The 12,925-nt window shown below is 41.8% G+C and overlaps 1 protein-coding gene across 1 annotated transcript in view; it reads left to right on the forward strand.

The window, feature by feature from the left end:
• The first annotated feature begins 220 nt into the window (after positions 1-220).
• The window catches only part of LOC112255808 (neurexin-3a-like), a 170,608-nt gene continuing 157,903 nt past the window's right edge, over positions 221-12,925 (forward strand). Inside the window, exons 1-3 of the mRNA XM_042326240.1 lie at positions 221-1,009; positions 11,390-11,410; positions 11,854-11,916. Of these exons, the coding sequence (XP_042182174.1) occupies positions 304-1,009; positions 11,390-11,410; positions 11,854-11,916 (790 nt within the window). The 5' untranslated portion in view covers positions 221-303. The remainder of the gene's footprint in view (positions 1,010-11,389; positions 11,411-11,853; positions 11,917-12,925) is intronic.

A 12,925-nucleotide genomic window follows, 5' to 3' on the forward strand; every position in this document is an offset into this window, starting at 1 on the left:
AATTCAATGCTATCCAAGCATTCAGGAATATAAACTCCTCTTTCTCTTCATCGTCCTCCTCCTCTTCTTCTTCCTCCTCCTTCCTTCTACCTCATCCTCCTCCTCCCCTTCCTCTTCCTCTTCCTCCTCCTTCCTTCCACCTCTTCCTCCTCCTTCCTTCCACCTCTTCCTCCTCCTTCCTTCCACCTCATCCACCTCCTCCCCTTCCTCTTCCTCCTCCTTCCTTCCACCTCATCCTCCTCCTCCCCTTCCTCTTCCTCCTACTCTTCTTCCTCTTCCTCAACCTCCTCCTCCTTGTTGACCATGGATGTTCTGGGCTTGGCTGCTAGACTACAGCTGATGCTCTTGGCGCTCCTGGGTGTGTGTCTGAGCCTGGAGTTCACCGGGGCCCCCGGCCAGTGGGCCCGCTACCTCCGCTGGGATGCCAGCACGCGCAGCGACCTCAGCTTCCAGTTCAAGACGGACGTGTCCACGGCGCTGCTACTGTACTTCGACGACGGAGGTTACTGCGACTTCCTGCAGCTGATGGTGGTGGAGGGCAAGTTGCAGCTGCGCTTCAGCATCGACTGCGCCGATATCGCTGTGGTGTCCGACAAGAGAGTTAATGATAGCAGCTGGCACTTTGCCACACTGAGCCGCTACGGCCTGCGGACGGTATTGGGGCTGGACGGCCAGGTCAAAGCGGACGAGGTGCGGCCCACCGGAGGTAGCCGCCAGCACATGAAGATAATCAGTGACCTGTTCCTGGGCGGCGTTCCGCTGGATATCCGCACCTCGGCACTCACGCTGCCCACAGCGTGCGACGCCCCGCCCTTCAGAGGAACCATCATGGATCTGAAGTATGGGAACATGGAACCGGTTCTCCTCAGCAGCCTCAGGGTGCGTCTGGAGTCGGACCGGCGCTGTACGGAGAACCCGTGTGAGAATGGTGGGAGCTGCTCCGTGGTAGATGGGGAACCCTTGTGTGACTGTTCCAAAACGGAATACAAGGGCTGTTTCTGCAATGAAGGTAAGATCTGATTTCAATGATGCAGACAATTACATTGATGGAAGCAACATTCTTTCCGCAATATTAAGCTGATCCACCCCTTAAAAAAAACATAGAAAAAAAGCCCATCTGATTTCAATTTCCTTTACTGTTCCTGAGGGTCTACCTATGCTATTGGGCAAAATATAGGCATTCTTATCAGTGCCTGCAGGGTGGCCCCATGAACCTGAACCCCGGTGGCTAGCCATGCTGCTAACCGCGGATAATTTAGCACTCTGCTTTTCCAACCACACAGGGATAATAACACACACTGAGTCAGAGAGATGACTGAGTCAACAACAAAGTCAGAACGTTTCAAAGTAAGTCCAAGAAGCCTTTGGAAAATCATAAAAAGGATCTATTGACTAGGACGGATGAAGGAAAGACAGGTTCAAGACTAAACTTACAGTTATGGACATACTACACTAACGGGCATACTACACTAACGGGCATACTACACTAACGGACATACTACACTAACGGGCATACTACACTAACGGGCATACTACACTAATGGACATACTACACTAACGGACATACTACACTAACGGACATACTACACTAACGGGCATACTACACTAACGGACATACTACACTAACGGGCATACTACACTAACGGACATACTACACTAACGGGCATACTACACTAACGGACATACTACACTAACGGGCATACTACACTAACGGACATACTACACTAACGGACTTACTACACTAACGGACATACTACACTAACGGACATACTACACTAACGGGCACAAGTTTTAGACCTACTCATTCAAGGGTTTTTCTTTATTTTGTTGTGTTCTACATGGTCAAATAATAGTGAAGACATCAAAACTATGAAATGATACATGTGGAATCATGTAGTAACCAAAAAAGTGTTTAACAAATCAATGTTGTTGTCTTCACTATTATTTGACAATGTAGAACACATCCATCCTAGTCAATAGATCCTTTTTATGATTTTCCAAAGGCTTCTTGGACTTACTATGAAACGTTCTGACTTTGTTGTTGACTCAGTCATCTCTCTGACTCAGTGTGTGTTATTATCCCTGTGTGGTTGCAAAAGTAGAGTGCTAATCTATCCGAGGTTAGCAGCATGGCTAGCCACCGAGGTTCAGGTTCATGGGGCCGCCCTGCAGGCACTGATAAGGATGCCTATAGAGAGAACGGGGGGTTCCTGAGCCTTTTTCATCCCCCAATCACGCAATGGCAGGTGTTCGAATCACCTCCTTTTGTGTTCCAGAACATTCTGGAACTGCTTTGACTCAATCACAACCCTCCATCTCCTCTATCTCCTCTTCTCCTCCATCTCCTCTTCTCCTCCATCTCCTCTTCTCCTCCATCTCCTCTTCTCCTCCTCCCCAGCAGATATTGTTCATGGTCAGACAACAAATAGATTTTTATAAATAGTAATTGGAAGGAGCATAGTAATTGGAAGGAGCATGATTTCTTGGAAGGAGCATAGTAATTGGAAGGAGCATAGTAATTGGAAGGAGCATAGTAATTGGAAGGAGCATAGTAATTGGAAGAAGCATAGTAATTGGAAGGAGCATGATTTCTGGGAAGGAGCATAGTAATTGGAAGGAGCATAGTAATTGGAAGGAGCATGATTTCTTGGAGGAGCATAGTAATTGGAAGGAGCATAGTAATTGGAAGGAGCATAGTAATTGGAAGGAGCATGATTTCTTGGAAGGAGCATAGTAATTGGAAGGAGCATAGTAATTGGAAGGAGCATAGTAATTGGAAGGAGCATAGTAATTGGAAGGAGCATGATTTCTTGGAGGAGCATAGTAATTGGAAGGAGCATAGTAATTGGAAGGAGCATAGTAATTGGAAGGAGCATGATTTCTTGGAAGGAGCATAGTAATTGGAAGGAGCATAGTAATTGGAAGGAGCATAGTAATTGGAAGGAGCATAGTAATTGGAAGGAGCATGATTTCTTGGAAGGAGCATAAGAAAGGTGTTTTCATTTCTAAACGGAGAGTGAATAAATGCATTTATGATTTATTAAGGTCCGCTGAAACAACAGTAATCCATTCATTGGCTTTTCCATTAATTAATTTCAGATCCGGTGAGAAAATCAGAGCTATTAGAGGGTAATGCTATTTCTTATATTCCCTGTTACTTATTGCCCTGTGTCTTTAGTAGGTTAGAGTGGTGGTTCCCAAGCTGCAAGGCAGTGCCCCCCTCAAAAAAATCAATAAAAATCAATCTGGCTTTCAACTTACTCTTGAAAGTTGTAATAGTAGAAAGTACAAGGTGCAATTTCCAATTGGGTCATGCCTCATCAGTTCCTCTTGGCATGTCAGTTATCGCATACCTTAGAGAGATATTTATAACCCATGTCAGCCCATGCCAGCCCCAACTTTGTTTTTTGTCCTTAGATTTTGTTAGTCACTCAAATATTACATGAATACACATTAGCCATTGCAAAATGTATAGCATTGCTGGAAGGGGGGCCTGAGTGAAAACATTTGGGAACCCCTGGGTTAGTGTTTTCTCTCTTTACACAGCGAGTGTCGGCTATAGCCAGTTAACACTTGATCTGATTGAATCTAGGCCTTAAGCTGCTTTGGTTTCCTTCCATGATTGAATTGAGGGAGTATAACAGTGTGTGTGACAACGTGTGTGCGTGCGTGTGTGTGTGTGGTGTGTGTGTGTGTGTGTGTGTGTGTGTGTGTGTGTTTGTGTGTCAAACTCTGGTGACCGGTTCTCTCTCACTGCAGACAAATCCTCAAGAAAGACTGCAAAGAAAAGAACATGGCTGACCTGTATGTAATGGATAAAGTTAAAACCCCTTGTCTGAGTGTTTTACCTCGAGTGGAAAAGCCCATCTATCTATCGATAGCAAGAGATGCTATACCTCACCTTGCTTCCTCCAGACCTCCACTCCCAGTCCTCCATCACCAGGCCCCCTGCTACATGAAGCGAGGCTTGACAGGGCTGCAGCGGCCTGGGTCGTGTGAGGTTCTGTCTCACCCTGATTTACAACCCGCCAGCAGACGCTCTTCTCCAGCTGATTTATGACTGCTTTCCCTGTCTGTGCTGTTTGCTGCAGACCACTGATAGGAGGCTTAGTCAGGGGCGGGGCCTGGACCTGTGTGTGTTCGTTTGTGTGTGTGTGTGTGTGTGTGTTTTGTGTGTGTGTGTGTGTGTGTGGGCTGCGGCTGTGAACAAGCAGCTCAGACAATCATGGGAAAATTAAAAACGTTTTACGTGCCAAGGTACTGCTGCTTTAAATATATAATATAACACTGCTCGTAAACTGATCGTAAATACAGAATCTACACTCAGACAAACGTAAATACAGTCTACATTCACACACACATAGATACTCCTAGGCCCACAGAACGCACCACTCACCCTATGTCACCAATCTGGGATAGTCCTACATACTGAAACACCTAGACTATTACTGAAGCGTCTAGACTATTACTGAAGCGTCTAGACTATAACTGAAGCTTCTAGACTATAACTGAAGCGTCTAGACTATAACTGAAGCACCTAGACTATAACTGAAGCACCTAGACTATTACCGAAGCTTCTAGACTATTACGGAAGCTTCTAGACCATAACTGAAGTACCTAGACTATTGCTATCTCTTATTGCTCCTGGCCATCCCTTTAAATCAATACTATATCTTATAGCTCCTGGCCATCCCTTTAAGTCCATACTATCTCTTATAGCTCTCGTCCGTTCCTTTAAATCAAACAATCTCTTATAGCTCTCGTCCATTCCTTTAAATCAATACTATCTCGTATAGCTCCCGGCCATCCCTTTAAATCAAACAATCTCTTATAGCTCTTGGCCATCCCTTTAAATCAAACAATCTCTTATGGCTCTTGGCCATCCCTATAAGTGTCATACTGTTGGCCTGTAGAGTAAAGTATGGCTCTAACTCTTCCCTTTAACTTTTACTGTATGGACAAAAGCCACTCACGTCAGTCACACTCAGGTATTAACTTTTCCAGTAGAGTGGAGTCTGTTTATGCAATGTGAATAGTAATACACAAACTAGTTTGCCAAAGCCCTGCTGAGTTTCAGTAGTTTGACTATTCCGTGGGGCATTTGTTTAACCCTCCTGTTGTGTTCATTTCATGTTAATTCATTCTGTGTTCCCGGTCCAAAATGACCGCCCTATTATAGCTGATTATAAATCCATATTAATCCATATATTATCACCTAATGTTGTCTTAGATCTTTTTATCAACTTAAGTTATTGTGAACATTACACGTTTTGAACTTGGAGGGTTTAAAATGAAGGTAGAGGCTAAGGCTGTTGTGGTGACCGTATTACCACCACACCGGCGGTCATGAGTCACAAAGGCAGTCAAATTCACGACAATTAGGCTTCTCCATGCTCTGATGCTGCTGATGGTCATTAGTAGATTACCAAACTTACTAACTGCCTGGTACTCAGCACTCCATTGTCCCTCTAATCACTCTGACATTAATGCAAATGTATTCGAACATCTAATCCAACACTTCTATAGGCAATGCAATTGCATGAGAAAACAGAGTGATGGCCTCTATTAAAAAGAGGAGGATGCCATCAGCTTTTCATACTATATTTATTTCTCAACTTTCCTAATATTAAGCACATTTCTTATCTTTACAAAAGCATCTTTCATGTGCTATTTAAGTTGGGCGGCAGGGTAGCCTAGTGGTTGGAGTGTTGGACTTGTAACCAAAAGGTTGCAAGTTCAAATCCCCGAGCTGACAAGGCACAAATCTGTCGTTCTGCCCCTGAACAGGCAGTTAACCCACTGTTCCTAGGCCGTCATTGAAAATAAGAATTTGTTCTTAACTGACTTGCCTAGTTAAATAAAGGTAAAAAAAATAAAAAATAAAATAAAGTTCATAGATGACATGTATTTTTTCAAAACAAATTTCCCACATTTATTATTTAGTATATGTAAAGACAAGATTAAATCAAGAATAGTCTGATGGGTGACAGTATTAGCCTATCACTTGTGGTTGATATATTATTACTTGTGAATGATGGCCACTGCCGCATTGCTGTGCTTATAATGTAAGCTTAACAGTTTATCACATTTTAAACATTCACTTCTGTTCATTGCTTAAAAAAGTTTTTTTTTGATGCTAGTGGTTGTATTAATTTGGGATCTATCGTATCCCACAGCTGTCCCCGACTGTGTTTGGAATATTTATTTCTCGCACAGAATAGAATAGGTCAACTTGTCACGATCGTCGTAGAGAGGAGACCAATGCGCAGCGTGATATGAATACATCTTCTATATATAATGAATGACACTAAATAAAACTTACAGAACAACAAATGAACATGATGCTATATATAACCAGTGCAGACACAGACAACTAGACATAGACTTAGATAATAACCCACAAATTACCCGAGGGAGATGGCTGCCTAAATATGGTTCCCAATTAGAGACAACGATAAAAAGCTACATCTAATTAAGAACCAATCTAGTCAACCATAGACATACATAAACACCTAGATAGTAAACGACCGCATAAACCTACAAAACCCATAGACAGTACAAAAACACATACATCACCCATGTCACACCCTGACATAACCAAAACAATAAAGAAAACAAAGATTACTAAGGTCAGGGCGTGACACAACTTTTGAACAATGGAGTATAGTAAATTGACATAGGCTAGTGCTTTCACTGTTCATAAGGCCTACTCATCTTGTTGGCTGACGAAAAGTAAATGTGGACAGTTCTTCCAATATTTTCATTATGCACCTCGGAATAGGATATGGACACACGCAGTTGCATCCTCAAAGTGTCTGTCTTCACTTGTAGCCTGTGATGGAGAGCCTTGTGAGTGAGAGGTGTTTCCGAGCATGCAGCACTCAGGGAGAAGGGAACAATGGCCGCAAAAGGCATGCTTTTTGGGGGGGTGCATTACAGCCGGGAAATTCAAGGCATTACCAAGTTCTTGTCAAATTGTGAATCAGAGACGGATGAAGTGTGTACAGCATACGCAAAAAAACAACTAAGCAGAGCTCATGCCTTTCAAGCAACTTTTTTTCAAATTATCATTGGAGTCGCATCAGGGGAGAACAAGTATTTGATACACTGCCGATTTTGCAGGTTTTCCTACTTACAAAGCATGTAGAGGTCTGTAATTTTTTTGCATAGGTACACTTCAATTGTGAGAGACGGAATCTAATAAAAAAATCCAGAAAATCACATTGTATGATTTTTAAGTAATTAATTTGCATTTTATTGCATGACATAAGTATTTGAAACATCAGAAAAGCAGAACTTAATATTTGGTACAGAAACCTTTGTTTGCAATTACAGAGATCATACGTTTCCTGTAGTTCTTGACAAGGTTTGCACACACTGCAGCAGGGATTTTGACCCACTCATACAGACCTTCTCCAGATCCTTCAGGTTTCGGGGCTGTCACTGGGCAATACGGACTTTCAGCTCCCTCCAAAGATGTTCTATTGGGTTCAGGTCTGGAGACTGGCTAGGCCGCTTCAGGACCTCGAGATGCTTCTTACGGAGCCAACTCCTTAGTCGCCCTGACTGTGTGTTTCGGGTCGTTGTCTTGCTGGAAGACCCAGCCACGACCCATCTTCAATGCTCTTACTGAAGGAGGTTGTTGGCCAAGATCTCGCAATACGTGGCCCCATCCATCAACCCCTCAATACGGTGCAGTCGTCCTGTCCCCTTTGCAGAAAAGCATCCCCAAAGAATGACGTTTCCACCTCCATGCTTCACGGTTGGGATGGTGTTCTTGGGGTTGTTCTCATCCTTCTTCTTCCTCCAAACACGGCGAGTGGAGTTTAGACCAAAAAGCTCTATTTTTGTCTCATCAGACCACATTACCTTCTTCCATTCCTCCTCTGGATCATCCAGATGGTCATTGGCAAACTTCAGACGGGCCTGGACATGCGCTGGCTTGAGCAGGGGAACCTTGCGTGCACTGCAAGATTTTAATCCATGACGGCGTAGTGTGTTACTAATGGTTTTCTTTGAGACTGTGGTCCCAGCTCTCTTCAGGTCATTGATCAGGTCCTGCCGTGTAGTTCTGGGCTGATTCCTCACCTTCCTCATGATTATTGATGCCCCACGAGGTGAGATCTTGCATGGAGCCCCAGACCGTGGGTGATTGACCGTCATCTTGAACTTCTTCCATTTTCTAATAATTGCGCCAACAGTTGTTGCCTTCTCACCAAGCTGCTTGCCTATTGTCCTGTAGCCCATCCTAGCCTTGTGCAGGTCTACAATTTTCACCCTGATGTCCTTACACAGCTCTCTGGTCTTGGCCATTGTGGAGAGGTTGGAGTCTGTTTGATTGAGTGTGTGGACAGGTGTCTTTTATACAGGTAAAGAGTTCAAACAGGTGCCGTTAATACAGGTAATGAGTGGAGAACAGGAGGGCTTCTTAAAGAAAAACTAAAATGTCTGTGAGAGCTGGAATTCTTACTGGTTGGTAGGTGATCAAATACTTATGTCAAATTAATTACTTAAAAATCATACAATGTGATTTTCTGGATTTTTGTTTTAGATTCCGTCTCTCACAGTTGAAGTGTACCTATGATCAAAATTACAGACCTCTACATGCTTTTTAAGTAGGAAAACCTGCAAAATCAGCAGTGTATCAAATACTTGTTCTCCCCACTGTATAGCCCAACGTTCATAGAACAACTAAAATTATATGAATAACTCTAAATTAAGCTTACAAGAGTACCTATTTCTTTGTTAACTGCTCAACACAGAATAGCTGCATGTGCGCACAACCCTCAAATCCTTTGGAGAAAATATCCTTTATTTTTTTATTCAGCTCTTTTTTTGTTCAGCTTTGTTCAATTGTTAAAAAATAATGGCACGGAATTCTGCTAAATAAACTAGTGTAGCCCACAGCCATATGTCATAGCCACATCAGGACCTAACATAAGGACAACTCAGTGTATGCTATTCTGTCCTTCTGAAATACACTAAATTTTCAAGTTATCATATTTCTTTAGATCTGTCTAATATAATTAATGTATTTATTGTGAAGGTGTGGGCAATATTAAATGGGTTTGTTAGACTTTTTTAAATGTAGATGTTCCAAAGGTCTGCGTCAGTGTGGAATGTGTGGACGCCAAGAGATGCTAAATGTGTTTATGTTAATTAACAGTCAATTACTGTGAGACTGACAGTAATTTGACAGTCACCGGCTGACGAAATATCATGACCGCCACAGCCCTAGTAGAGACTAATGTTCATGTATCTGCTACGTAATAGTTCAATGAAGAATGAAGAGAAAACAGTCACCTATTCACTAGACGTGTGTGTGTGTGTGTGTGTGTGTGTGTGTGTGTGTGTGTGTGTGTGTGTGTGTGTGTGTGTGTGTGTGTGTGTGTGTGTGTGTGCGTGCGTGTGTGTGTCCACTGGTGGGAAAAACCAAACAATACTATAGTAATAGTCTGTCATTTTAAGAGTAGGTCAGATTAAAAACAAATGAAGAGGGACACACACACACACACACACACGTCACATTCTCACACCATCCACACACCCTTCTTCTTTCTAATCTGGCTAATTCCTCAGTGTCCTCTCCTGGGACTGAGCCATTTGAATGCCACGGTCAGGAGGTTACGTTGTGGGCTTCAACACTCTATTGACACCAGACAATACTAGAGGACCCCATCTGAAGAGGAGATGTAGAGGAGATTACATTGAACACTCACAAACACATGTACGGACGCATGCACTCAGGCACACACACACACACATGCACAAACGCACACAGGCACACGTGTGCTATTTGAACAGCTTGTCCTATGTTCAGGCAGATGGAATTTGCTCGGTGACTAAATTAATACCTAATACGTAAGTAATATCTGTCTGGTAAAAATAATTTGAGTTGAATCTCTACATCTCTAATACATATCTAATATCTGGATCGTGAAATGATTTAAATTAATCTCTAACACATCTCTGAAGCCTTTAATGGAGACCGACTCAATTAGACTGGTGATAATTTCCTTTCTTAATCACTGCCTGTGGTCGGGGCTAATCAGCAGACTTACACTGAGACAGATTGGTGGGAAAGAACCAAAGCTATACCATTTCATCTTAATAGTTTTCACATTATTATATTGTCAAGGTTTCAATTATTTAATAAACAGTCTAGGTCTAGTCCCAAGGTTTCAATTATTTAATAAACAGTCTAGGTCTAGTCCCAAGGTTTCAATTATAAAACAATGGAAAAAAGACGCTGCATCGAAAATGGCTAAATAATTTGAGCTGGCCCTGCATTTGTATTTTTCCCCCTAAAACAAATGTCTTGTCAAGCTGACAAGGTACATACCTGTCGTTCTGGACATGTACTGGCTTAAATAAAGGTACAAATAAAAAATAAAATAAAAAATCTCTAACCCAATTCCCAAGCTCTCAGCCTGTGTGAGAGTTCTCTCAGCTTTTTAAAAACCAATAAGACAAGATGGGACATGAAGTCTCCTGATCACATGACCTGAAAAGCTCCTGGCATTAGATACAAGTCAAAGGTTTATCATGACATGTACAGAAGTGTTTTAATGTTGCACCTTCCTAAGTATGAGGTCTTCTGATGAATAGGAAAGTGGTCTGTTTGGTAGAGTTTGTGTCTGCAGAGAGAGATAACCAAAGGTATGGGACAGAGAGGATTAACAGCACTCATCTCTCCTCTCTCACTCCTACTCACACGCCTTCATCATAAATTCACCACCTGCTAACAGGGATCTGGTGCTTCTGCTAGCTTAGATTTATGTCCCAGCTGTGTGTGTGTGTGTGTTTGTTTACCTGTAAGTGTTACTGAAGCAGAAATAAGCTTCCTCAATGTTTTTCTGGATGTATTTGGGGTCAAAGGGCTGTTCTGGTGATCTGACCCCCTTTCACAGGATGGGACAGATGAGATGATGACAGTGATGTTCTCTCTCGCTACAATATATTCCCTCCAATGTAATATGTTCTACTGTGACATACACTCACTATATCCATGAACAGGACAGTGTCAGGTGTGTTAGGTGTCAGGTGTGTTAGGTGTCAGGTGTGTCAGGTGTCAGGTGTGTCAGGTGTCAGGTGTCAGGTGTGTTAGGTGTCAGGTGTGTTAGGTGTCAGGTGTGTCAGGTGTGTCAGGTGTGTCAGGTGTGTTAGATGTCAGGTGTGTCAGGTGTGTTAGGTGTCAGGTGTGTCAGGTGTCAGGTATCAGCTGTGTCAGGTGTGTTAGGTGTCAGGTGGGTCAGGTGTGTTAGGTGTCGGGTGTGTCAGGTGTCAGGTGTGTTACGTTTACGTGATAGACTTCCTGCCAATGAAATAAGAGGGATTCTAATGATGCAACTCTTTCTTTTCTTCTTTGTTCTTTTTCTTCTTCTTCCAGAGGTCAACGGCAATATTCCAGGTAACTTTTCAGAGGCAAACCATCTCCTCTTAGAAATATAAAAATCATTGACCACTTGTTATATACAGATGTAGGATCTTAATTTGAGCCAGTTTGCAACAGCAGGAAAATTATCCCAAAGAAACAGGAAATGTGAATTATTATGTGGATTGTAATTAATGTACATTTTTGTAGGGGTTGATAAATCAAGTCTAAAATATCTAAGTGGAACTTACAAACTTCAGAACCCTTTTTAAATCTCTAATACACTAGACATTTTTTTTATTTCCTGCATTGCAGGAAAGTTGTCAATCAAATGAAGATCCTACATACATCTGTACATGGTACTAATAAAAACATAGCATTTTTTAGGATGGAAAATATTTTTTTTGTGTGTTTTTGGCAGTCATGTTGTTAAAACCTTTTTTCTCTCCATGTTTCTTTCGTTCGTTCGTTCCCTAAAGGATTTTCACATATGATGATGGCAGAGCAAGGTAGGCCTCTCTCTTCTTTTCTCACCATCATTTGTTTCAGCGTGTTTGTGTGTTTTTTTGTGATGTTTCGAAAATGTTCTCTTCAGATGACAAATGCAATTTTTCCTCTATATGTGATGTTAATAACATTGTAACAGCATTGCAGCAATGTACAGCATTACATCAATGTACAGCATTACATCAATGTACAGTGTTACATCAATGTACAGTGTTACATCAATGTACAGCATTACATCAATGTACAGCATTACATCAATGTACAGCATTACAGCAATGTACAGCATTACATCAATGTACAGCATTACATCAATGTACAGCATTACAGCAATGTACAGCATTACATCAATGTACAGCATTACATCAATGTACAGCATTACATCAATGTACAGCATTACATCAATGTACAGCATTACATCAATGTACAGCATTACAGCAATGTACAGCATTACATCAATGTACAGCATTACATCAATGTACAGCATTACATCAATGTACAGCATTACAGCAATGTACAGCATTACAGCAATGTACAGCATTACATCAATGTACAGCATTACATCAATGTACAGCATTACATCAATGTACAGCATTACATCAATGTACAGCATTACATCAATGTACAGCATTACATCAATGTACAGCATTACATCAATGTACAGTGTTACATCAATGTACAGCATTACATCAATGTACAGTGTTACATCAATGTACAGCATTACAGCAATGTACAGCATTACATCAATGTACAGCATTACAGCAATGTACAGCATTACATCAATGTACAGCATTACATCAATGTACAGCATTACATCAATGTACAGCATTACAGCAATGTACAGTGTTACATCAATGTACAGCATTACAGCAATGTACAGCATTACATCAATGTATCAGCATTACATCAATGTACAGCATTACATCAATGTACAGCATTACAGCAATGTACAGCATTACAGCAATGTACAGCATTACAGCAATGTACAGCATTACATCAATGTACAGCATTACAGCAATGTACAGTGTTACATCAATGTACAGCATT

The sequence above is a fragment of the Oncorhynchus tshawytscha genome, linkage group LG08, assembly GCF_018296145.1.
Source record: "Oncorhynchus tshawytscha isolate Ot180627B linkage group LG08, Otsh_v2.0, whole genome shotgun sequence".
Taxonomy (NCBI): Eukaryota; Metazoa; Chordata; class Actinopteri; order Salmoniformes; family Salmonidae; genus Oncorhynchus; species Oncorhynchus tshawytscha.